We start from the raw sequence: 27,633 nt of genomic DNA, 5'->3' as shown, positions 1-27,633 counted from the left end.
CTAAGAAGTTCTACATATTTCAAGAAAAAACTGCATCTCAGCTTTGTGATATAAGTGAAAAAGCGTTTTATTAGTATGAACACCAGTCTTTGCTTTTTTCTCCCCTTTTATGCCGTGTTTTTTTTCCCCCCAAATATTTCAACTTTCTTCTTAAAAAATGAATTTAATGTAATTTGACATTAAATAACGTAAATCTTCATTTGTGATATTATGACTAATATATAATAACTTTTTCCCCAACCTAATTTTCCATAAATTACAACTTTATTTTTTTTGTTTGTTTCTCTTAATATTACAACTTAAAAAAAAAAGATCTTTAATATTTCAATGCTACTAAAAATATTTCAAGTTTTATTCTGGTAAAATTGCAGCATTTGTTTCTGTTAGAATACGAGTCTTTTCTCTTCATGTGATTTGATTCATGATTTCACGTCATTCTCATAAAATAACAGCTTTTTTTTCCATTTCCGCTTTTATTGGGGGTTTTTTTTACCCAACTTTCTTGTAAATGTTCTTCTCATAATTATTCATAATTATTCTCATAATATTTTGACTTTATTCTTGCAACATTATCCGCAACCAAATTTCCCCCAAAATTGCAACTTTATTTATTTTTTTGTTTGTTTGACAAACAGTGCTGCTTTAAAATTTAAATTAAAAAAAACAAACAAACATATTTTTTTCTTTAATATTTCAACTTTATGCTACTAAAATGACATTATTTTTCCTCATATTACGTAATTCTTGTAAAATTTGGACTTTTTCTTGTTTGATAACCACTTTTTTTTCCTCTTAATAATTTGACTTTATTCTTGTAAAATTACTGCAGATTTTTCAAATTTTGCTGTTTTTATTTAAACAAATACAATTAAATACAATTAATAATTATAAAATTAAAAATAATCAAGGGGGGACCCTGACCATGTGTAGCTTGTGCAATTTTAAAAGAAAATGAAGAAATATAGATAAAAAAAACAAAATCATAAATAATAATAATAATAATAATAATGAATAAATAAATAATAAAATAAAAAGAAAATTATTTAAAAACAATATATTTAAAAAAATATATACTTAAATACAATTAATAATTATAAAATTAAAAAATGAACAAAGGGGGGTAGCCTGACAATGTATAGCTTGTGCAATTTGAAAAGAAAATATAGATTAAAAAATAAATAAATACAATAAATAATCAATTCATAAAATAAGAAAGAAAGAAAAAAAATTTTTCAAATAATATATTATTTAAAAAAAAATACAATTAAATACAATTAGTAATTACAAAATAACAAATAAACAAAGGGGATAGCCTGACAACGTATAGCTTGTGCAATTTTAAAAGAAAATGAAGAATTAAAGATTTAAAAAGCAAATAACTATAATAAATAAATAATAATATTAGTAATAATAATAATAATAATTAATCATAAAGAAAGAAGAATATTAAAAACATATAAAATATTATTAAAACAATAAATACAATTGAAGTAAAAACTAAACAAAAAGGGCAGGTGGGGGGAATGTGTTTGGAGGCTTGACCTCCAAGCTAAAAATAGCAGCCACAGATGACAAGACTGCGTCTTGTAGGTGAAAAAGTCAGCGACTGTTTTCGTGTCCCCGCAGGAACGCTGAGGAAAGGCGTCTGCTGTGGAAGCTCTCCAACCTTTCTCCCACCAACCACAGCAAAGGTCAGAGCTGCGTTTCTCCTCAACAAGGAAGCACCCCAACAAGGAAGGAAACGGAGGGGGAGGGAATGAAGCAGCTTGACATTTACCCACGTCTTCATATTATTTTGGAATCATATCATTAGTTTCTTGGAAGAAAAAAAAACAACAACAAAAAAAAAACGTCCACATGCTGTATAAATCTGTCATTTTTCTTCTTTTACGGGCGTTTTGCTGGCAGACGCTCTTTGCTTGGTGTGCTGATCTCACACGTCTCACACGACCATACGGCAAGTTAGCCACGGTATAACAAAACTCAAGATAGCTCCAAACTGCTGGATGACACAGTAAAGTAAACGGGAAGGTGTCTGCAGGGTTTTCCAGGTACTCGTGGTATTTATTACGGCCCGGTGTGGTAGGGGTGTCCGATGTGCGGCCCCCGCGGCACATTTAGAAATAAAATGAAACCCCAAAAAAGGGAAAACTAGAGCAGAAAGACATAATATGAAGAGAAAAGGCTTGAAATGTGGATGCTAATAACTAATAATAACAATGTCTTGAAATATACAGGATATATGCAGGACCAGTATATCACCATATCAGCAGTATACAAGCAGCAGTATAATAGTAAAAACAGTATAATAGTACAAACATACTTAGTATATTGGAATTGACATTGGATGATTGATTATTCATGATCATGATCCTCTTGACACGGAGACGCTATCACGACCTGATGCTGCCTGACGTTCCATTTCTGCTTCTACGCTTGCTCACACCGTTCAAAGCTAAATAAGCCTCAAGTTTGTTTTCTTTTGTAAAAACAAACCTGCAAAAGCCCATTTCTGCCACTGAAAGAAAAAACGACCCCGCTGGCGAGTCATAATGATGAGATAAAAAGGCAAAATGACCAAATAAAATGGCATAATTATGACTTAAAAGTCCAAATTATGAGATACAAACTGCTTTATTTCAGAATTCTGACATTTATCTCATAATTATGACATTTTATCCTTATAAATGCAACTTTTTATCTCATGATTAAAACATTTTTTCTCATAATTTTGACATTTTATCACATAATTTTGACTTTTTATCTCATAAATACAACTTTTTATCTCACAATTTAAAATGTTATCTCATTATTAAAAATTTTATCTCATAATTATGACTTTTTATCTCATAAGTTCAACTTTTTATCTCATAATTAAAACATTTTATCTCATAATTTTGACATTTTATCTTATAATTTTGACTTTTTATCTCATAAATACAACTTTTTATCTCACAATTAAAAATGTTATCTCATAATTAAAACATTTTATCTCATAATTTTGACAATTTATCTCATAATTTTGACATTTTCTCATAATTGTGACTTTTTGTCTCATAAATACAACTTTTTATCTCACAATTAAAAATGTTATCTCATTATTAAAAATTTTATCTCATAATTTTGACTTTTATCTCATAATTATAAATCTCATAATTATCAGACAAACTGCTTTATTTCAGAATTATGACTTTTATCTCATAATTTAAATTTTATCTCATCATTTTGACCTTTTATGACTTTCATCTCCTAATTTCAACTTTTGTATCTCATATTTATGACTTTTTAGATTGTAATTTCTCCAAATTTTGACCTTTTATCTCCTAATTTCAACTTTTTATCTCCTAATTATGACTTTTTATCTCAGAATTGTAACTTTTTATCTCATAATTTTGACATTTTATCTCATAATTTTGACTTTCTTATCTCATAAATTTGACCTTTTATCTCATAAATACAACTTTTTATCTTTATCTTTCTTATCTTGTAATTATGACTTTTTAATCTCGTAATCTTGATTTACCATTGGGATATTTTTTTCTCTCAGTGGCGGGAAGGTGTTTCCATACAAACCGACGTTCAGTTTTTGTCGAACTTTTACGCCATGTTTTTTGTGGTGGAACTCCGAATTGTACGACTTTGGCGGTTTCACTGTGTTTCTCTACCCGTCTCCAAGGCTCGGGGACGCTGTGTGCCAGCTGGCAGTGTTTGGAGGCCCCCCACGGCCCCCCGCCCAGCCTGGCCGTACAGTTTGCGGGCTCCGGGGCCTCGCTGTCTGGCATGGACGTGGAGCTGGTCGGCAGCCGCTACCGCATGTCGCTGGTCAAGAAGCGATTCGCCACAGGTGAACACAACCGTACATAAATCAAAAATACAAACACACGAAATATAAATGTCAGACATTGATACAGTAGAGCCCTGCTTTTTGCAGGGGGGGGCATTCTGGGGCAGAAAATGGTGAAAATCTGCAAGTAAATGAGACAAAAAATGTCTATTTGTGACACACAGCTTGACATTGATGTTCTCCTCCGATTTTGGATCAACATTTGCAATAAGAGTGACTGCTGTAAAGGAGTAGATTCTGCTCCAGAACCCTTCCCTCCTCTCCATATGTCAAGATGCCTCACTCGCTCATTTAACACATTTGAAAGTGTAAAAGGCACCACTAACGAATCATCATGTCAGACTATTGATGACGCACACGTGCAATCAGAGTCTTGTTGTTGAAGAAATCACGGATTTAGAAATTATTACCAACTTAGGGCAGGGGTGTCCAACGTGTGACCCCGGGGTCATTTCATTGATATTTTGTTTAGCGGCTTTCGGCGCATTTTAAAAATACAATTAAACGAGAAAACTAAGAAAAATAAGAACAAGAGTGAACAAAAGAGCAGTCATTTTACAAAATATTAAAATAAAGTCGTAATATTAGGAAAAAAATGTTTTACGAGCTTAAAATCGTAACACAGACAACAAAATGTCATTTTTGTCCAAGTTCAAATATGAAATAAAATGTTAAGTTGTAATGTTACAAACAAAAAAATATATATAAATTTGAAATATTTGGAAAATTACGTTGGGGGTTGAATTTTAAAAATACAATTAAACGAGAAAACTAAAAAAAATAAGAACAAAAGTGGAAAAAAGAGCAGTCATTTGACAAAATCCATTTTTGGAGAAAAAAAAAAGTAAAATACTTTTTTTTTTTTTTTACCCAAAAACATTTTTGTACTATATTTTTAAATATTAAAATTTTATTTGTACATATTCATTATAATACCCATCAAATATAACTATGTTAATCATAATACTTAATATTAAATAAATATTTGCAACTAGAAAAGGCAAAAACTTAGGATATTCAACAATAACTTTAGGGGAGTTCGTCACCCAGATTTGAACCTGGACCCTAATGATTTTTTTTCCTCTTCTCTGCCGTCTGCATGACAGGGAAGTACATGGCGGGCTGCACCTTGTGATGTCTGCTTCCATCCGTCTTCACGAGAATGTTGCACGATCAAGACGTCCTGGAGACGAGGCGCATTCCGTGTGTTCCTTTCGAAGGAAGCGAACAAGCACTTAGTTCTGACAGTGTTTACTGCTGTTTTAGGACCAAGCTACCATCATCATCTTCTTCTTCTTCTCGATTTTCACTTGCGTATTGTCTCGTCTCTGCCTGGAGGGAAAGTTCTTCTCTTGTTTTCTTCTCGTGCCTTTTTGTTTACCAGACTGCGAACGAAGCTAAAGGTCCGTTACAGGGAAGAATGTGAGCAATAAGTTGATGAGCATTATGGATGATGAGTATGGAGTTGCTGGCATATCCCAAATGACTAAACAGGGTTGTTAGATCTTTTAAACCTTCCAAAAAAAGCGTTGTTTGTATATCTGCTACAAAAAGAGGAATTGTGATGTTGATGTTTGATAAAGAAATGTGCAAGACTTTGGTTTACGCCAGTTTATTATAACACATTGTGACCAAGTACAAAATACAGCCTGTATTATGCAGTATAACAACCATCGTCTGTTCTTGGGCTGGATAAAGTGGAGGTTTAAAAAGACACAAAAATAAGGGTTCAGTATACTTGTAAGAGGACCCAAATCTAGCTCCATAAAAAAACAAATCAAAATCTAAAACAGTTTTACAAAACATTAAAAAGAATATTACATTTTTCCAAAGCACTTGAAGGCGACACGTCTCAAAAAGCCTTAAATAAGTCAGCACAAGCGGTGAAGGGGGTGGGTTGGGGGGTGGGGATTCAATCAAGTGGGCCGATTTCAACAGAAAATTGTCAATTAAGCAATAATTCGCTGGACGAGGCCAGTTTGGGAACAAATGAATCACACACTCAAGTCTAATCAGTTGTACAAATTCAATTTTTTTTTTCTTCCGACACAAAAAGAAATGAGGGAAAAGGCCACAGAACACACACACACACACACACACACTACATCATATAAAGATATATGTAATATATAATTTATTAAGCTTATAACCATCCTCCTGTTAGCGTGTACCTAATCCAAAGGGGCCTCAGCAGGGGGTGACATGATGATGATGATGATCGCGCTAAGGATGCTACTGTAGGTCTGCAGTGGAACTATTTACATACAATGAACCGTCAATACTCGCTTTATGTCATCGGAGCCACACAGCATAGAAATCTAGTGAGGTAAACACATCTACGGGTTACCACGGTAACGCACATTAGAATGAGGGAAAGGTCCTTTGGGTCCATAGGTTGCATGTTCAATCTTGTCCCGTTTTTTTTTTGTTTGTTTGTTTGTTTAATTTCCGTGCGCTGCAAGCTGCAGCAGAGGCAACATGGGCGTATACACACGCACGCATGCGCGCACACACACACACACACACACACACACACACACACACACACCTCCACTTTGTTTAAAGGTGCTCTGAGACAATACATTCATTGTGCGGTCGAGGCACAGCTGAGGGACAGGTGGACATCAGGAGTGATGGTTTTCATCGTTAGCAATCTAAGGCACTCAAATGACAACCATGGCACAGCTAACCGAACGAAAGCAACAAAAAACACGTGAGCACCACATAGCACACCCCATTAAAAAATGCACTAATTCATTCACAGTTGCAGTCAAATAAACAAAGAAGGACCTGTGCGCCACTATTGACCACGACAGCGTGGCTACTACGTATAGTGTAGAGAATGTACACATCGCACACACTCATGGCAGAAGGATGCGGTGTGGCCGACCGACCGGCCGGCGCCTTGGGGAGGGGAGGGGGAGTCACGTCTCACATCTCCTGGAGAGGGTGGCTCATTTCGATGCGCTCCCTCTTGACGGCCGGCTCGCTTCGGGACACGTCGGCCTCGCTGCCCAGGTCGCTCATCTCGTCAGAGAAGGACACGTCTGATGGAGCGGGAAAGGTCGGGTCCAAATCAGACTCCAGAACCACAATTTAAAAAAAAAAATAACAACAATCGCAGTCCCAGTAGTATTTTTTGTTGTTACCTTTCTCCATGAGAGCTGGCATCATGGAGCTCAGGTCACTGAACTGTAGCAACACACAAAAAAAGACCATGAACGCTTGAGAGCAGCAAGAAGGCGTCATTGTGATCAGAGGAGCTTCCGTCACCTCCCCCATGACGGCGATGGGCGTCTCCCCGGTAGCCTGAGCCACGCGGTGCTCCACCAGGTAGAACATGTACTCGTCGTACAGCAGGCGGATCAGGTGGAAGGAACCGAAACTGGCCGCGCTGCGCAGAGTCAGGTCTCGGATCACCATGGAGCTGCAGGGGGGAGAGGACGGAGGTTTAGAAGGGGGGGGGAAAGATGACACCTGCCTGTGAAATGTGGGGGGGAAAAGGCGACTGCATGAACCACCACACTACCACCAGTACCTGGATTTTTATAACACTGTCATCCCTCGTTTATCACGCTTAAGTGAATTTCCGCATAAATAAATGGAATATTTTCCAATTTTGCCATTCAGCCTCCAGTGAAAACAACATATGACATCATTGTTGCCATATTAGGACTCCCTTGTAGTATTTTTAAATAACGTGTAAAGTACAATACGGTGTAAAATGGTATTTTGTAGTGAGATGAAGAAGAGATGCAGTAGGAGCAGGAAGTAGAGTACCTGTAGAAAGACCATTTAAGCAGGAACTGGCGTGCCGCCTTAGGGAAGCTGGGGCTGCCCTGGTGAGGCTTGAGCACCTGGGAGACCACGTTGTCCAGCCAGGTGGCCCACTGATCCAGAGAACTCTGCTGCTGCAGGGTGACTTTAAAGTCCTGCTCCAGACGCTGGACCACACTCTCATCACACTGACACACCCAGGATGCCTGCTCCTGTTACACAGCCCACACACACACACACACACACACACACACATCAACAAGATGCACCACAATGAGCGTTCAACATCTGTGAAGGAAAACCATCCACCACCTGAACATTAGCAAAGTCAACCCGGTTGAGGTCAGAGAGCATCTGGTTGATCTGTGAGGTGTTCTGGAGGACGGCACGGGCGGCCTGCGCCAGGTGGTTGAGGCTGGTGTAACGTCTCAGAGTCTGTGCAAAGGCACTGACCACTGCCACCTGCACGCACACGCACACATGCACGCACACACACACACACACACGACCTGAATTTCAGAGGTGCTCCAGCCCCAGTCAGAAAAGCATAGTATCTTGATAAAGCTGTTACGCTGCAAGAGGCCTTGCTTATCAGCGCCACAATCCAACCACGTTGAAAAAGAGAAAGCTTCTTAGCTTTAGCCGTCAGGAGGGCACGACAGTGTGAATGCCTGACAGAAAATGAACATTTTGAGCAGATTTTGGCTTTTATAACCTGTGGTCTTAAACTTTTGATCAGGTGATAAACAACCTATTTCAGTTGGGTTTTTTGTTGAAATTTCAAGCTCCAAATTATTTTGTCTCACTCCCCCTTCTTGCTCTTGCATATTGCAGCTCTACTTAAAACCTCATTAAGATCCAAATGTGCAAAATGCAAATTCTAGCAATTTTTCAACTGGTCTAAAGATTTTGATAAGGTCTGTAGTAGTATACCTTTATTCCTACAATATTATACCTTTATTCTTATAATATTATACCTTTATTCCTATAATATTATACCTTTATTCCTATAATATTATACTTTTATTCCTATAATATTATACCTTTATTCCTATAATATTATACCTTTATTCCTATAATATTATACCTTTATTCCTATAATATTATACCTTTATTCCTATAATATTATACCTTTATTACTATAATATTATACCTTTATTCCTATAATATTATACCTTTATTCTTATAATATTATACCTTTATTCCTATAATATTATACCTTTATTCCTATAATATTATACTTTTATTCCTATAATATTATACCTTTATTCCTATAATATTATACCTTTATTCCTACAATATTATACCTTTATTCTTATAATATTATACCTTTATTCCTACAATATTATACCTTTATTCCTACAATATTATACCTTTATTCCTATAATATTATACCTTTATTACTATAATATTATACCTTTATTCCTACAATATTATACCTTTATTCCTATAATATTATACTTTTATTCCTATAATATTATACCTTTATTTCTACAATATTATACCTTTATTCCTATAATATGATACCTTTATTCCTACAATATTATACCTTTATTACTACAATATTATACTTTTATTCCTATAATATTATACCTTTATTCCTATAATATTATACCTTTATTCCTATAATATTACACCTTTATTCCTACAATATTATACCTTTATTCCTACAATATTATACCTTTATTACTATAATATTATACTTTTATTCCTATAATATTATACCTTTATTCCTATAATATTATACCTTTATTACTATAATATTATACCTTTATTCCTACAATATTATACCTTTATTCCTATAATATTATACCTTTATTCCTATAATATTATACCTTTATTCCTATAATATTATACTTTTATTCCTATAATATTATACCTTTATTCCTATAATATTATACCTTTATTCCTATAATATTATACCTTTATTCCTATGATATTATACCTTTATTCTTATGATATTATACCTTTATTCCTATAATATTATACCTTTATTCCTATAATATTATACCTTTATTCTTATAATATTATACCTTTATTCCTATAATATTATACTTTTATTCCTATAATATTATACCTTTATTCCTATAATATTATACCTTTATTACTATAATATTATACCTTTATTCCCATAATATTATACCTTTATTCCTATAATATTATACCTTTATTACTATAATATTATACCTTTATTCCTATAATATTATACCTTTATTCCTATTCCTTTTATTTATTTCCTTATTTATTTACTCATTTATTTGTATTATTTATTTGTATTAATGTCTCTGCTGTTGTTGTTGCTTAATTTATTGGTATTAATGTTTCTTATGTTCTTATTCTTTCTTGTGTTTTCTTTCTTTTCTTGGGAGAATGAACAGAATAAGAATTTCATTGCATAGTAGAACTGCCTGTTTTACCATGCACATGACAATAAAACTCTTGAATCATCTAACTTTTTCCAAAAATGCCAACTTTGTTTTCTTTTGTTTCATTGTCAGAATTTTACAAAATTAAGAACACCACAGGGTGTGCTAATTTTTTTATAGATTTTTATTTTAAAAATTGTACTATTTATGGATTTATTTTTTACAGTAAAGATGATTTTTATGGACTTTAATCATGTGTACGTGGACACATCTTTTTATGTTCTCCTATCTGTCACAGGATTCGATATACAACGTGAGTTTTAGAAAGAAAAAACACCAGTCAGCAGTCTCGTGTTGCTCTTTGTGTTGCCAGTCACCTTCGTGCGGATGATTTCTTGAGGAAAGCTGGTCATGGCGTTAGTCAGCCAACCCTCCAGACTCTTGGCGAAGTTCCTGATGGCCTGAGTGAGAGTGCCTGGAGGACAGCAACAGGTCGTCTTACAAGTCACCCTTGCTTGAGTGACGTGACAGCAGCAAATTGCAACGAGGAGTTGCAATTGCATGAATATGATAATACTGTATAGTTGTTGAGAACACACTGACTGGGAACAGGACGCAGCACATCTGGGATGAGGATCTCCACCAAGGCCTGGTAGAGGATGTGATCGCAGCTTCTCATCCATAGTCGGACTGGTTCATATTTACACAGAGCCACTAGCTTCTCTCTGGGCAGCACGCCATCCAGTTCATCATCGCTACACGCCGAAAAAAATCATCCAGGTTAACAATGAATGAATGATAGCCAGTCACAGTGCAACATATGGTTTGGTTTTATAATACGTCTTCAGTTAAAAAGTAATGCAGGGCTGGTGTTTCCTGTACAGTACGTGCTCTGACCTGTTGGCTATGGTGGTGCTTCCTTCACTAGAGGGCGCTGTTGAGTACCAAAAGGTCTGCCAGAGTTTTTCAATGTAGTGGAACTGGAGGTTCATCACCACATCCAGAGTAGCCTGCAGGCGGCAGGGAGGGAAGGGAGTGTGGCAGGAGGGAGGGAGAGAAGGGGAGGGGAGGGGAGGAAGGGGGACAAAACACTGAGTGTGGAACCATGGCAACCAGACACACAACACAGCTCCTACAGGCTGCTCCCGCTCAATGTGGGCCCTGACTGGTTAGACTGTGAGCCAGCAGGAACACAACACATCAATCATGGGCGGGATCCCAAAGGTCACGTTTAGGTTTCATCTCCACTTCAAATTTGAGGCGGATTTCCACACATTCCTGTCCTGGTGGCAACATGTCGACCTCAGTTGACCCATGTCACTTCTTCTCTTGTGTGTGTGTGTGTGTGTGTGTGTGTGTGTGTGTGTTGTGTGAATACAAATTTTAATGCTGATTTCACAGCAACCAAAAGGTCAACAAATGGGACACATGACGAGCATTATACAAGTGCAACCCAGCACCACAACACACAACACATCCAACATTCAACTCATAATTCTTTTTTTTTTTTTTTTTTTTTTTTGCCGGGCTGTTGTATATCACAGCGTTTCACGTGTTCCTAATAAATTGGCAAGAGCATGCGGACCGCGCGAGTGTCAACACCATTTCCACGTCTCTCACTCCCTCTGAGCGAGGCTGCTGGATCTTTTTACAAAGCGGTGTAGGCTTCGATCACATGCTATGTTTTTTGCGTCTGCTGAGCTGTCGCCATGGCAACCTTGTTTACGGTTGCCCCCAGCAACAGGTTAAACACAGAACTCCAAAACAAAAAGGAGAATTCCCCATCCCCGCTGAACAAGCATGGAGTTTTTTGCCTCACAGGAAAAACAGCATGCCTTATAAATGAAAAAACACACACACACACACACACAGGAGAAAAGTAACACATCATGATCACGTTCATGCATGGTGGACAGAATATGTCCTGGGACACACATCCTTAAGTATTAAACTCAAACTACAAACACATCATTTGTTTGTAAATCTTTCATAACATCAGCTGAGAAAAAGCCCCCGCTAATGAGATAACAGCTCATTGTTGCAAACCAACTAAGTCAGCAGCGTTAACATCAAACAAAAAGCGGCGTGAGTTTGACAGAAATGTGCCTGCAGACAAAGACGGGAGCCTGTGTGCCCGTCCACAGACAAGCCAACACAAAAGGCCTGCGAGGGGGCCGCCACAAAGACACCAAGATGTCCACCCAGCGCACAGAAAGGTTAATTGGCATGTCTTGAAAGCTGCTTGTGGATGAAAAGACAGCAGGAACAAAGGGAGCATGGGGAGGATGGACAAGGGGAGGCCAGTGATAATGCGATAAAGCACTTGGCTGCTTTAATCACACGCGCTCCTGTCTGTTAAGCTCTTAGATTGTAATGTTTCTTATTATTTCATCCTATGGTGGAAACTTTGTTCTCACATTCATGGACCTGCTCATCATGTGAATGACACAATGCAAAGATGTCTAGCAAAGCCCACAGCCTGACACCTGATGGATTGCTGTGAGTCAGTCAAGCAGAATAATTCATTTATTAGAGGAAATGCTGCCACTTTGTAATTCACTAGTAAGTACAGAAATTTCGTGTGTCATAGATAGCTTGGCTGCATCAGTCCTTACTACGAAGTAAACAACGATTGTGTAGCTCGATGACATACAGTAGACTTTCACAATGTTATTCAGCCTGTCACCCTCAGTTTTCAACAAAAATGATTGCTAAAAATATTAATTAAATTCGCCAATACATATTATTTAACTGTGTCAATAAGGGTTTGAGTGCGAAGGACAACAAATGTAGACGAGGACGCCTCAGCGGTGGTGAAAATGCACGTGACACCTACCTCGCAGTGGTCTCTGTAGAGCGTCTGAAGCTTCTTGATGTCGTTCATACTGATGTGCTCGGGCAGCGGCTGATTGCCCACTTCAGGGGTTGGGAACTCAGGCAAGCTGTGGGATGTGTCTGCAGGACGCACAAAGGCCCACAGGTCATCGCTTATTTCAGTCACACGCATGAATGTGTTCATTGACTGAAGTACATAATAAATAGAGATGCTCGATGTTAGCGTTCTTATCGATACACTTCATTAACGATAAAGATACCAACCAATACTGCAAATTTCTCTTGGAAAAACAGCCAATATTATTGGACACCCCTAGTAATTTATGTTTGTATGTATACTCAAAACACAAAAGTTGTGCTCTGACTTGCATGTATACAGAGGTATTTATGGGCGGGTTTCCACTCATGTACTGACCTATGTACTGCTGATGGTGCTGGCTCTGAGCTGCTACAGATTGTTCCGGAGTGTTGTTACAGTGGGAGCTCACACACAGGTTATCAGACATTCCATCCACCTTCTGCAGAGGTTTGAACCTACACAGGCAGGACAAAGCAGGATATTGGTTTAGGAGGGGGGGCACATCTTACTTGAGTGAGGAGATGAGTCTTTTGTTGTTGTTTTCAAGCAACAGAGGAAAGACTGAGAAGTGTAAACAAAAAAAGCAAAGAAAGACCATGATAACAGAAACACTTTTATAGTACATATGAAAATGAAAATGAAACATTAAGAAACAGAGCTAGAGATGACGATAGGATGAGCTAAGAATGTTGACCTTTGTTTCTGGTGGACAGGCTGCTGCCTCATGGCCATATACTGGGTGTCTTCTTGCAGCCGGTTTAGTGGAGAATCTGGCTTCACCCGGATGCCATAATAATGATACTTTGAGTTTCCCCTGAAAGATTCAAAAGCCAGAAAGTATGTCATCGGTGTAATCACTGTCATTAGCATCCCTCGAACATCTATAAGCATCATCATCCTCGTTGCATCGCTAATAGCGACATGATTACTGTTATCAGGACCTTGAGCATCGGGGGGAAAAGTCAGACAAAGTCGTACCTGGTTCCGAGGCGGCGCGTCCTGAGGCCCATGAAGACTGAGCGAATGAGCTTGCCGAAGGAGGCTGCATTGACTGGATCCAGTTTCTGTTCCTGGCAATGGCGCAAGTAATGGTTATAGAGGGAGCACCGGGGCAGGCTCACACCCTCTGCAGTCTCGTAGTTGTCCAGCAGCCATTGGAGCTAAACACATACACGACAAAATCAGAAGCAGCCAATGAAGAAAGTCTGTTCATTGATAATGAACAGGAACAACAAAGCTTATATCATACACACACACGCACACACACACACACACACACACACACACACACATATGCCAGTGTTTCCCTTACGATTACATTAAGGGGTTGCCGTAAAAAAAAAAGTTTACTAGCTAACTCATCGAAAATGGGCCGCACGGTGGCCTAGTGGTTAGAATGTTGGCCACACCAACATCACACCAACGAGATCAGGAAGATCTGGGTTCAAATCTGCGATGGGCATCTCTGTGTGGAGTTTGCATGTTCTCCCCGTGCGTGCGTGGGTTTTCTCCGGGTACTCCGGTTTCCTCCCACATTCCAAAAACATGCATGTTAGGTTAACTGGCAACTCTAAATTGTCCATAGGTATGAATGTGAGCGTGAATGGTGTGAATTGGCTGGTGACCAGTCCAGGGTGTACCCCCGCCTCTCGCCCAGTCAACTGGGTTAGGCTCCAGCATACTGCTGCAACCCATAGAAAATGGATGGATAGCTGTCGAAAATAAGTACCTATATAGTCTTATTCTTCAAAGGCACATGTCATTATAGAGTGTGTTATAAAGGTAAAACTATATACTGTGTAAGACAGGCTTGGAGTACAAGGTCATGAGAAGGGCAATTGAATGTAATATGCACTGATGAGCTTAGGTTTTACGCATCACAAAACAACATTTTTCAGTCCTGATTTGTCACAGTCTGTGAAGGCACAGATTCACTGGTGCAGCCCAACACACCCGTTTAATGATCGGCTACATGTGTCCAAGTGGAAGCACACTCCATCACACAGGGACAAGACATACTGCTTAGGATTCTATCTAAGTGTCTTTTTGCCACAATCAAAACACACACAAAAAATGTGTTTGGAAAAGAAATCACACACAAAAGAAATTCATGCAGAGATGTAAGACATGTACAAGAATTTAGAAAGTGACAGCGAATGAAAGCAAATGAGGGATGAATAATACTGGGGCAATAATGCGTGTCAGTGGGACAGTGCAGGGTCAGTCGAGCTAGCGGTAGGTGGTGTGTTCAATGTTGCCAACATGAGTACAAACACACTACCTACAGATTTCCACAGCCACAGATTTCTTCCCCCCTCCCAAGTTCTCATGTCCTTTGTCAAAGAAAGTTCCAGATGGACTTACATGGCTGTTCAGCAGGCTGCTTTTGTGACTTGCAATTCCTTCAGACTTTTGGAGGTTTTCAATCGCCATTTCAAGCTAAACAAAGGAGGACCATGCAAAAAAAAAAAAAAAGTTGGATACAGAAGGGGGAGGAGGCAAAAGAGTGAGAAAGGGGGAGAAAAAAAAAGAGTCAGAAATAAGCAGAAGTACATTAAAACACAAAAAATAGATAAAGGAAATAAGACTGTTAGCAAGCAGCCAGATCATTGCAGTTCCATTCAAATCAGTCAGTGTTGCCGCCAAATCCATTATTGCCATACAAAAGCATGCAAATCAAGCGACCTGGAGTTTAGTTAGCTCTGGCTTGCAGTCAGAAACTCTAATGTATGCAAATAGGAACCACAAATAGGGGCACAGGTCATGTCAAGCTTAGAGACAATAGGTCAACACCCCCAAAGTACCGTAACTTATCCAACAATCCATGTGGAAAACAAAAACTAAGACAAACAATACATTGGTATACAGTGGGGTACTATTTAAGAACTACATAGAGTGATTTTGTCATTGATTTGTAAAGCTATACAGTAGTTTAGGCGAGTGACATTCAGTGTAGAAGGAAATCAGGACCAAAAGAAAAGGAGGTGCTTCTGCAGCCAACTGGAGACATAGAAGAAAAAGAAAAAAGAAGGAGGCATCGTTCCAACCCCTAAGAATGCTCCCGAGGGCTCTTGGCCAAATGGTAATGAGCCCCAGGGGTTGCTTTGTTTCGTAGGGCCTTCAAGTGCCTGTGAAAACCTCTGAAACAAGGCAGGGCTGAATTATTTAAGCCAGTGTCCCCATTCTACAGGCACTTGGTCCTGCTTCACTGCAGGCAGCCGGGATGCCCCAACTATGGCTGCTGCAAAGTTTGTCAACTGTCCCTGCCAATGGCATATACTGTATACTTTTATGCCGCTTGGATCGTGACACTGTAAGTGTAGCCTGTTGAGATTCTACAGCAGTTTAGAGACTTCTTGGTGGACCTCCTTGAGCCACGTTACTCCATCCAGCTCTCACAACCAAATAGAGGAATGATGGCACCTAGTCAGTGTGGCTTTGCGGCCTGCCCTTTAGTCAAGTAAGTAGTCAAGGGAAATAAAAATGTAAAAAGTGTAGCAGCTAAAGTCAACCATCTATTTGTTACATAATAATTACGCTGTGACACAATGGCCATTCCAGTGCCAACTTCCTCAATCATAGTTCACATAACTATAATTGTTCTACATTATTATCACTGTGATGGAAAGAGTACTGCAAGAAAGCAGGATGAGTGTTGCTCACCATGGCTGAAGAGGAGCGAGATGAGTGAGATATATGGTTGCGGCTTCCTTCCATGTTTCCTCCATGGATCAAATAGGTGCTGCCGCTGGAGATGATATGGCTGCTGCTTACGTCCATGGCAATGCCCACCATGCTATGCGGTGGCACCCCACCACTGGCAGAGGAGACCACCGTGGCAACATGAGCACCACCGGCCTGCGAGTCAAAGTACGATCCCCCACTGCTCTGACCGTACAACTGAGCTTCTGGGTTGTAGTAGGCCGTGCGACTGTGAGGGATCACTGTGGTTAGCGTGCAGCGAGAACATTGTTCTGAAATGAAATTGTATAGCAAGAGACTATATACTATACTAGTTTTACACTCAGGAAAAACAGTAGCTTTAATTAGGAGACTGAGTTCTAGCAATGTCACACCAGGCTTTAGAAACCATGATGGCATGACAACCCAGACACTAAGAAATAGCGAGTTAGATACTTTAGGGCAATTGAAATGTACTTTTTTAGAACATTGCTCACATTGTTCCGTTAGTGTAAACAGCCTCTCCACCTTCCCCTACATAGTGCACCTGGGACGGATACACATGCTGTGATTGCTGCACCTACAAAGAATGAACACAAAATCAAAGCAGGGCAATTTTAAACCTAATTTTTTACACACTTATTTTATAGAAGATGCACTGCAAACTGTCGGGTACAGATTTGTGAATTGAAGGAAAAAGAATAGGAATGGTAATAATTAGCGCTGTCAAAGTTAACGGACGTTTCCTGTAACGGCACTATTTTTTTTGACGCGCAATGAAAATGCGCACGTCCTGTTTGACCCTCGGCCCATGTAGCTTGAGGAAGTAGCAGTGACTGTGGAGCTACAAGTGGGAACAAATATTGAGCAGAAATGAACAAAAAAAAAGTAGTTTGATTGGTAAATTTAGCTTCAAAGCCCTGGCAGAAGACTCTTGCAACAAGACCAAATTTATTTGTATCTACTGTCGCTGTGATTAGAATTGTCACGGAGTACGCCGACTTGCCAGAGAGAAGCGAGAAGGTACTGAAGCACTGCCGGTATTTTTTTATTGTCATTTATAGAATGGTACCTTGGCATATAAGTGTCCCAATTAACAAGTGTTTTTCGGCTGATTTTTTGCTTTGAACTACAAGCTAAAATTTGGGTACGCGCTGCTAGTTAATGACAGGCATAGGCAAGGACAGCTATTTAGGGGTTTACATCAATGTGACCATGGCTGAGCAGCGCTAGCATTAAGTAGCATTAGCAGCACACTAACTAGTCATCAACGCATCAGTGAAACATACGTACATTATAGCGATCTAACTGATCTTACTTATTATGTATTGTTTAAAACTATGACAGGAACAACATCAAATTAAAAGCACAAAATGAATACGGACCTACCATCTACCAGTACGAGCCTGGACTTGTTTTTCCTGTTTTTCATCGAACAAATATGCACATTAGCACAGTGTAGTAAAAGTAAATACAGTATAGTAATCTACCTGTGCAGCATGGGACGATGATAGAAGGTGCGTTCAAGGACCACCAAACAAAGTGACACAAAATGCCACTTTCATTAAACATGCAAAAAATGCATATTATTTTTTCATTAACATAATGGCCCATATTTCCAAAATTGATATCCCTTTACATAAAATTGGATGTAGTTATCGTAGCTGTGGATCAAATCGTTTACCACACAGACATTTACATCCCTACTTGTTATAGATAAATACTTATGCCTATCTGCGTGATTAATTATGAGTTAGCTATGGCCAAAATGTGATTAATCGCGATTAAATATTTTAATCGATTGACAGCGCTAGTAATAATGAGTGCAATGGAAAAGGTGTGTCCTCCTTTTTTGTTTTTGCACCCTCTCAAATCAAAAAGGCATTTTCAAAAAACTCAACTTGGTGGAGGTGGTTAAGTGTTGTATTAGTGACTGTCCCGCAAAAACAGACAAATTTTCACCATTTGATGAAGGGCAAGGCGTCACAAATGTCACAATTATACTGTGATGCACACAGAATAATGTCGTCTCCTCCCAGATGGATGAAGCAGCAATGAAGCAAATAAGACGAAATCCATGCAAGCAGCTTTGTGGGGCCATATTTATGGTGCCAAAAGCTAAATGCTATGACGGCAAGTTTCATTGCAAACAACAGGCACAGTTTTTCACATTTTCCCAACTGTTGAATTTCATCATCGCATGCAAAAGGAGCTAATTTGGAAACCTGTGCAAAGATGCGGGATGATGTGTTAGTTTAGTGTCAATCAAAGAAGGTGAATGCAATAGGATTGTGCAGACGGCATGCCAAGGTCCTCCTCATTCCAGACACTTGAAATATCCCCTTTGATTCCCAAGAAACAATGTGGGCACTTAATAAGAAGCAAAGATACAGGCAGTGGGCCAGGCTCAGCCAGAGAAAGACACTTATCAGCATAGGAAGCTGGAGAATGAACTCAGCTTTGAATCAGCAGCTTTCAGTTACTGATTGACTAGTTCATTATTAAAACAATATTCAATACTACCTTAACATCACAGTCTGTTATTGTTCAACTTGAATGTAAATTCTGACTGCAATTTGACACGCAAGCATCAAATAGTATCATATTTTGCAAATTAAATTAATTAGTAGAAATAATGCAATTATCTTGTAGCTTTGCTAAGTACGAGTCAGTAACAGAAGCTTAAGGGCCACGGGGTATACGACTATGTTCACAGCACTGTAGATGTATGCACAGTACTGTGTACCTGCTGAGGCACCTGTTGAGCCCTGGATACTGAAAGCTGCTGTACTTGTCCACCCTTCTGAACTGAGCCTGTGGCTTGTACCAGCACCCTCTGTGTAGATACAAGACATAACTCCATTACAAGGGTATGCATGTATAATCACACACACGGCCAGATAACCAACATATGCCAATCCTTTAAAATAATTCCTGACAAAAATTCCACACTTCTGAGAAAGGGACAAAGCTAAAATGTAATAATGTAAATGTAATGTAAATAATCAGTTCTTGCTCTCAGTAGCCTCTTTTGCACAGAGATCCCACAAATTTGCCAAATCAGAGCCGTAACAGTATAGCCAACATTTATTCGCCCGTGCCTTTCACACAGTACCCACTGGGTACGCAGCACCACAGAACTGTCTAATAAGATAATTAGACACTTAAGATACGTAATGATTGATGACCAATCAAATGCAAATCGGACAGCAACAGCAGTTTTAAACAAGATAGGGTGGAACAAATGAGTCTCTTCACACTGCGCTCCTGGCATTTCTGGGTACCATTTCACACAGGGGCCATCCCACCTCTGTTACGGCTCTGATACTACCTGTAAAGTTCCAGGAAAAAGCCTGCTTTTAAGGACCATGTGAAAAGGGCTACTACAGGTAAATTTTAATAGCTGACGGTTTGTGTGTATTTTACGGCAGGTGATGTGTGTCAGATTTGGAAACATTTGTACAGTGGTACCTCTGTTTCGGTCCGAAAGGTCAGACGAAAACCAAAACGTCTGAAACCTGAGGCAATTTTTCCAATAGGAAATAATGCAACCAATTAATTTGTCCTAGATACACAAAAATTTTAACAAAAATACATTTAGAAGACAGTAATTACAGTTTTACATGCAGAAAACAATACAAAATAATTATAAACAGAAAATGGATGGAACTTATTGTTGATGCGGACTTCCCGTACATCCTGGCGAGATTGAATTCAAGTGTTTCTCACCTTCTTTATCAAATTGCTGCCACTCAAAGCTTTCTCCAAGGTGGGTTATTTAGCAGTTGCACCAAAAAAATCCACGGTCGGTCCTTGATATCGCGGAACGATGCAGTACGGGGCAAACAGACTAATTTGTTACGTGCAATATTGTACAAAAACCGAGGCAAAATTTTGGCAAAAATGTTCTACCAAAACCATACAAATCATACAAAAACTGAGGTTTGACTGGATTTATCAACAATGGAGTGTAGGTCATTTCACTGTAGCAAATGTTTCGCTCAAAATAAATTGCAGTAGTCCAGCAGAAGACCGCTGGCTCTTGTCAGCACCCTACCTGCTGGGAGGCTGGGACAGGCTGTACCACAGGGGCCTGGGCTGATGATGACGTCCGCAGCGCTGCCACGCTGGGCGATGTGTCGGACCCGCCCTCTGAGCTCTGCATGCTGGTTTGTAGGAATGACAGGAACAATCAAGAGAAGAGAAAGACATGAGAAGCAATAAAACAAAGGGTTTTATAAAGCTACTGGCCCCGATTTTTTCAAGGCAACTAGGTACTTGTGTTTTCTTTGGTATACAGTATCTGACAAAAGCGAGTACACACCCCTTGCATTTCTTCTCAGGGGACAATAGAAATGAAAGAGTGCACAGCTTGGAAAGCAGTATAGAGTTACTGCCCTTTGAAAATAACATCACACGTTACCTGTACCATGTTGGAAACCTGCCCTGTCGTCTCTGCTAGGCTCTGCTGCAGAATGCCACAGTACATGCTGGAATTCATGTTCCCCTTCAATGAACCACAGCTCCCCAGTCATGGCAACAATCATGCAGCCCCAAACTGTGACGCTATTGCCACCATGCTGGACTGTCAGCATGAAATAATCATCTTGGTACTCACTTGAGATGCCAACTTTTTAGGTAATATGGCTTTAACAGATTTCTTCTACCACACAGTTTTGCATTATGCACATTTTATTGTGTTTTCTATTAATATAGGGCAAGGGTCTGCCAACGTCAAACCACAACCGCCCGACGTTTCATTGTTGGGGCCCTAGTCGTGGTGATACTCTTTAGTTCACTTATGGAAGGCGGCGATAAATGGGAGGGATTCACAGCCATTCTTGTTTACAGGCACTGCCAGCACACTGCACTGTATCATGTCACATTAGCTATCGCCATCCCGCCTACTGCGGTGGGAACGCAAGCCTGACCAGCATTTACCGACCCAAACTGCATTGTAGGAAAGTGAACTGAAATCTGTTGGTGGCTACTTATCATACTTGGTCAAATGATATGACAAGTGATGGAAAAGTAGGGAGATGCTTTAGAATAAGTACGGCATAAGCCAGGGACGTCCAAACCTTTTCCACTGAGGGCCAGATAATGAAAAATGAAAGGATACAAGAGCTACTTTGATTTTGTAAACCATTATGTAGTTATGCTAAGATGTTATATACAGTATACTGTATATACAGTACAGTATATCAAGAAATTTGTCAAAAAGCGCATTATTTGTATAAACTTCATATTTGCTCTTTTCCCCCCATTTTTGCCGTTTCTTTTTTTACATTTTCCAAATATTTCAACTTGCTTAAATAATCTTCATAATTTTTCTTCTTGTAATATGATGACTTTATTGCCATAATATTAATATTTGAACTTTTCCACAACCTTATTCTCCAAAGATTTCTGCTTTATTTGGTTAGTTTCTCATAAGAGTTTATTCTCATAAAATTGCAACTTTTTTCTCGTTAGAATACAACTTTTTTTCTGTTTATAATTTTACTTTATTGTCATAAAATTAAATTAAATTTCTGAAAATTTGTGTTTTTCTATTTCAACTGTCTTTCTTGTAAATGTTCTTAATTTAAAAAATAATTATGACTTTATTGCCATAATACTTTGGCTTTATTCCCATAACGTTATAACTTTTTCCGCAACCTAATTTTCCAAAATTACAACTATATTCGTTGTTGTTTGTTTTTCAGAATATTAATTTTAAAAATAAATAAATTAATAAATAAAACTTAAAAAAAACGTCTTTCTTTAATATTTCAACTTAATGCTACTAAAATGACGTTAGTGTTCCTCATCATATATGACGTTATTCTCGTAAAATTATGCCTTTTTCATGTTATTTTTTTACTGTTTTCTCCTTATAGTTTGACTTCATTCTCGTAAAAATTGCAGATTTTTCCATTTTTGCTTTTGTTGATTTTTTACTTTTCTTATGTTTTTAGACTGTATTGTGCGGCAATAACAAAAACACAAATGGCCCCCTGGCTGCACTTTGGACACCACTGACATAAGCAAAAGACATCTGCAAAATGTTGGTGGGATCAACATTTGATTATTCTGTGCTGAGTTAGTTACATCAGGCTGATGCAGTGAACCTCACAGATATGTTACAATAAAAATCTTTATGGACGGGGAAAAATGAAGGGGTTAAGGGGGCATAGCTTCTTCTAATGATCAAAACCAAAGCAGCTACACAGCTTTCCTCTGGGTGAAAATGTGCAGAGTATGTGCAGAAAATGCAACGATACAAAGGCTCACACAAAAAAAGGACTAAATGGGATTTAGTGTGAACAAGTTGGGCTATGAGAAGAACCTAATGACACGGGAACGTGGGGGGAAAAAAACTTCCTCATAGAAAAACAGGAATGAAAAGAATACAAATGACAACAGGTCTCCGGCCTCTGCCAGAGTCCCGATGATATCCAGCATGTTCCGAACGAAAACTACTCTCTGAGGGCCCAAATAATCCAGCTGATGTGAGGAAATTCCTCAATGCTTTGCAAACGTATTTTGGTTGCCATGGTGAGGAATCCATGACAACCACCCCCAACTCAAACCCATCCTCCCTCCCCGTTCACCCCTTCCCCCATCCACCAACGTCCGCCTCCCTTGCACAAGAACTTTGGAGTACGACTGCAAAGAGATGAGTGGGGGAGGAATAGGGAGATGTGCCGATGTTCAGGGGTGGGGGTGGGATGCTTTCATTTAATGAGCAGTATTAAAGACAGGAATCTAACTGGACAATGGAAAGAGTGTAGACAGATAAGAGAACAACATCTCAAACTCAAGCCATTACTACACTTATGGTAAAGTGTAGTAATGTATCACCTAAAAGCAACAGGTACAACCAGGTGTGTACTTCTGCATGAAATGCAAAGGCTGCATTGTACAAAGAGACCGGCCTTAAAATGACAGCAAAAAGCATCCGGAACATATAAGATCAACATATACATCAGATGTACAGTCTTTCTGCATGTGCACACTAAAATATATTTTAGAAGCTGGTAAAAATTGCAACTATACAATATTAGATTTTTCTTCTTTTGTTAGCAAGTATTTAATGTTTAATTGTTGAAACAGTCGTTAAAAATTAGTGAAATAAAGAAACCAGTGGGGTTTTTTTCGATCTCATTTTTTGTATAACGTAAAGCACCGTGTATAAACCGCACCTGTGTATTAACCGCACCCCCATTTTCAGGCTCACGGTGGGGCAAAAAAATTTTTTAGTTCATAAATGCTTGCCAACTCTTTCATCTCAAATCAACATGCGTAAAGGTACTAAGCAATTTCAAAAAGAAAAATAAAGAAATCTGAACTTCGGCATCTAGATCTTTAATATTATGGCTAAGCACAGATTCATAATAATAATAATAATAATAAAAATAATAATAAATCAAAATAAAGAAATTTGCAATTTTCAGAGATGTTTTGATATCTTTCACTGCTTCTCTTTTTCTCTATTATTATTTTATTGCATTGCTTCAGTGTGAATTTGAATAAACTCCAACGTTTTATTGTATTTTACAACTGCAATGTTTTAATGGAAGCTTAGGTTAGCTTCAGTGTATATAGAGATCGTTTCACTGTGTGAAAATACAGACAGCCGTCAGATAAGTTAGTTGCATACACTAGCATTTTCAGAAACTGTACAGCAGAGGGCGCTAAAGTCAAAGCAACTGTCTGACCCACAGACGGCTATTCTAAAATGGACTTCTTGTCAATTTCTGCGTCTGGTCACAGACCTGTCATCGTGTATAAACCGCACCCCGATTTTTTGCTTCTTACCAGTGGAAAAAAGTGCGGTTTATACACGGTGCTTTACGGTAAATGTTTCTTTCACTTGACGCAGTAAAACTATGATGGCTGCAGGAAAATATACTAACATATTTGGTTGGAATCTTTAAAATCGCTCACAAAACATAAATTGCAAAAAACAATTCACACTTCAATCTCACACTTAGAGTGTCTTAGTATACAAGTAGTTGACTATTCGACCATTCGATTCAGGAGTCTGATTCAACTATCAACCTCGCCGTTGAATCATATAAAAATGTCATGTAATCAAGATTCTACCATTCTGACTACAGTACATGGGGGGTGGCCACGGGTGCTGCTGAGCATACATTTTTAGAAATAATATTTTTGTTATAAATAGCCTATTTTTATGCAAAAAAAGCCTCATTTGTGCTTAGAAGGAATTGAAAATGAAGTGTGTGTTTAACAGGCATATACTTGCCATGCATTAGTATAAAATCACCTGCTTCAGTGGCACAATCCAAAGGAGCTGAGGCGAGTGGTAGCTTTGAACACTAGGAAGACTGTCACCATCTATGGACTCATTGGTTCATAATGGCTACTAAAAAATCATCCAAAGTGTGGAAGTATTTAGAAAAGGTTAAAGATGACTCTAGAAAGTGAAATGCAACGTGTGTCAGCTGCTCCTTACATACTGTATGCAACAACCGACATCCTTGGATTATCACTGAACATCATTGAATATTATTTATTATTATTTAGAATATTATTTAAAAACAATGAATTTGAATGCAAGAAATGAGGCTGCTAACTGAGAGTTTTGGCAAGTTGTTGTTTTTCAAGGCATGTTGTTCCTATTCTGTGTGCACTTTTCTGATGTGTGCCGACAGCGACTGTGTTCCGGTTTTGTTTGTCTTGCGTTTCTGTGTCACTAAATAAATGAAGGTCCTCTTGTTGCAGAACGACCATTTTATCTGATTTGTTTTGTTTATCTGAATTTCTTTGCCTTTTTCTTTGAGGTGGAAAAAGTTGCAAATGAGATCTGTTTATTTTTCAGGATCGCCGTTAGCTCTGTTCTCTCTTAAAAAAAAAAATCAAATAAAACACATCAGATTAGACTATGAAAATGCTTAGTCGAAGACAGCCCTACTTGGAGAAGAAGGTGGACCATCTTGTGGCGGATCTCATTGGATTGTAATGTTCTGATCAGACCATATACGGTATATTCACATCAATGCAGAATGTTTTTTGGTTACTTCTGCCCAACAAACACTGGGGAAACTATTATATAAACAAATATGGTGGATGTTAAAGAAACTGACGGTGTTGGTGATAATCCACAGAATCATTGTAGAGCACTTTCAGTCACCAGTGAATAGAGGGGAAGTACTGTCTTCTTCAAGATTGAAAAACAATACATGTGGGTGTGCCACCATGGGCTTTTCCGCAAGACCAAACCATGACTAACATGCTGACTGAGGCCAATGTTGAAATGACTGTGAGTCAATCCGCAAACAATAACAATACAGCCCTAAAACAACAGTTTGAGACTAGTAAAGCCCCACTTGGAACTTATATATGAAGAGAGTCCTAAATTACAATTTTTACTCATACATTTGTTAAGACAAATATTATCAGAATGCTGTGAACAAAGGGGGGTCACTGCTGCACCGCTCGAGGATCATTCCAAGGATAGGAATTTGTCAAAGGAGTGGCAGCCAAGTTAGAAATACACTTGCAACAAACATCCCATTATTTATCTTCAGTTCGGTCATTTGGAATAGTCACTAAAGCCCAAAAGCTAAAAGCATGCTCTGAAAAAAATCATGAAAGCGCTGGCTGCAATAGGTATAACAAAGTGTGTCAAATGATTGTGTTCGAAAAAGAAAAATGGAAGCAGAGGGAAATGTCTCTTTCTACTTGGTGTCGCAGAAGGTTAAAAGTCACTCAAACATACCACTCGCGGCTCTGAAACACACAAAGGTGCTACACAGCAAGAGATGAAGAACATGACTGCAAAATGCTACTCTGGAAACCCTGCTGTTCAGGTTCAGGCCGCAAGCCCCGACACACCGTCACGGCACTAATATACACACATGCACTCCATCAACAGGCTTTTCTTGGGAGGTCCTGAGTTTTGTTCATACCGATACCAGATAAAAACTAAACACCCTCCCCCTCAAGAGTTATCTGACTTTTAAAAGCTGCTCGGAAATAATAATAATTAAAAAAACAACTTTTTAGAACCTTACAAAGGGTCACTAATTGTCTGGTCTCTACTTTGAACAATACAGACAAGAGTTAAACATGTGCCTCTGACAGTTGAAACTCTAACAGGACTCAATCAGAGAAAAACACATACAGATGTTCAATTAAATGCAGGAGCTCGCAGTCTTGGCTCGTGTTTGCACTGGCTCACATTGTTTGCAGAGCAACAACCGTTGCTAGTGGCAACACTGTCCACTCCCGTTTCCAGGAGCCTGTTGCTATGCAACCAACAGAATACTTCCCAAACCAAACAATGCCATCCCCCACCTGATCCCTCCATCTCACGCTAAGTAGAAACTTACAACAATAAACACTATGTAAGCTATTAATTTCAGACACTGGGGGACATGGAGCTATTCCTGTGGTGCCATTATTAAAAAATGTGTGGACTTTCTGCTGGTTTAGGCTTGATTGAAGAGGACAGGATGAGGCGCTCTCTTTGGTGGTGGGAGGCAGGGGGAATGTTTAAGTCATCAAGTGTAAAACAGTCTATTCTTCAAGGTTGCTTTACATTCATGCCAACTCAAAACAAAACCAAGCCCAGTGAGAGCTTTCCAAAGTTACTTGCAGGAAGAAGAACAGTCAAACAGTTTGAAAAGAGTAGTGTTTTTTGTCCCCAAATCAGGAGGAATATAACTAGGTTGTTTTCGCTTAACAACCAGGCACTTGCTGAATTTGAATGCCGAGATCAGTGAAGGGCCACAAAGAGACAGCGGACACGCGTTTCACAATGAACGTGAGCAACAGGTTGCTGATGACGACTTTTTGTATTTGGGAATTCCATGTAGTGATTCAATAAATGTCTATGCTAATCAGATTACAGTTAGGTCCTGCAAGTGAACACTTTGATTTCACCAAATGACACACGGGCACACACGCTGACACAAAAGGGTGCATTAAGATATGATAAGAGATTTCCACAACAGAGGCTGGTCTTCAAGCCTGTCTCATTAATTCATGGCTAATCCAATCAAAGTGGCTCTTTGGGGTGCAGATGGCAGAGAGAATTA

At 38.8% G+C, this 27,633-nt stretch overlaps 2 protein-coding genes across 8 annotated transcripts in view; one reads left to right on the top strand and one right to left on the bottom strand.

Moving 5' to 3' along the window:
• The window catches only part of fcho1 (FCH and mu domain containing endocytic adaptor 1), a 64,387-nt gene extending 58,662 nt beyond the window's left edge, over positions 1-5,725 (top strand). For all 4 annotated transcript variants that reach the window (XM_054790992.1, XM_054790991.1, XM_054790993.1 and 1 more), the window contains 3 exons: positions 1,627-1,691; positions 3,677-3,844; positions 4,951-5,725. In XM_054790992.1, the coding sequence (XP_054646967.1) occupies positions 1,627-1,691; positions 3,677-3,844; positions 4,951-4,979 (262 nt within the window). In that variant the 3' untranslated portion in view covers positions 4,980-5,725. The remainder of the gene's footprint in view (positions 1-1,626; positions 1,692-3,676; positions 3,845-4,950) is intronic.
• A 521-nt stretch (positions 5,726-6,246) lies between these two features.
• Positions 6,247-27,633, bottom strand: part of rfx2 (regulatory factor X, 2 (influences HLA class II expression)) — a 28,108-nt gene continuing 6,721 nt past the window's right edge. For 2 of the 4 annotated variants that reach the window (XM_054790998.1, XM_054790999.1), the window contains exons 2-18: positions 20,640-20,748; positions 19,329-19,418; positions 17,080-17,162; positions 16,565-16,832; positions 15,266-15,340; positions 13,880-14,061; positions 13,596-13,715; positions 13,238-13,356; positions 12,824-12,942; positions 10,885-10,997; positions 10,591-10,742; positions 10,365-10,462; positions 7,934-8,083; positions 7,625-7,833; positions 7,118-7,271; positions 6,994-7,036; positions 6,247-6,891 (exon numbers count right to left, since the gene is read on the bottom strand). In XM_054790998.1, coding sequence (XP_054646973.1) covers positions 6,776-6,891; positions 6,994-7,036; positions 7,118-7,271; positions 7,625-7,833; positions 7,934-8,083; positions 10,365-10,462; positions 10,591-10,742; positions 10,885-10,997; positions 12,824-12,942; positions 13,238-13,356; positions 13,596-13,715; positions 13,880-14,061; positions 15,266-15,340; positions 16,565-16,832; positions 17,080-17,162; positions 19,329-19,418; positions 20,640-20,747 — 2,199 coding nt within the window. In that variant the 5' untranslated portion in view covers position 20,748 and the 3' untranslated portion in view covers positions 6,247-6,775. The remainder of the gene's footprint in view (positions 6,892-6,993; positions 7,037-7,117; positions 7,272-7,624; positions 7,834-7,933; positions 8,084-10,364; positions 10,463-10,590; positions 10,743-10,884; positions 10,998-12,823; positions 12,943-13,237; positions 13,357-13,595; positions 13,716-13,879; positions 14,062-15,265; positions 15,341-16,564; positions 16,833-17,079; positions 17,163-19,328; positions 19,419-20,639; positions 20,749-27,633) is intronic. The other 2 variants (XM_054791000.1, XM_054791001.1) reach the window with 2 other exon arrangements.

The sequence above is a fragment of the Dunckerocampus dactyliophorus genome, chromosome 10 (genome assembly GCF_027744805.1).
Source record: "Dunckerocampus dactyliophorus isolate RoL2022-P2 chromosome 10, RoL_Ddac_1.1, whole genome shotgun sequence".
Lineage (NCBI taxonomy): Eukaryota > Metazoa > Chordata > Actinopteri > Syngnathiformes > Syngnathidae > Dunckerocampus > Dunckerocampus dactyliophorus.
The sequence above is the reverse complement of the archived record's forward strand: the minus strand, read 5'-3'. Positions and strand labels throughout refer to the sequence as shown.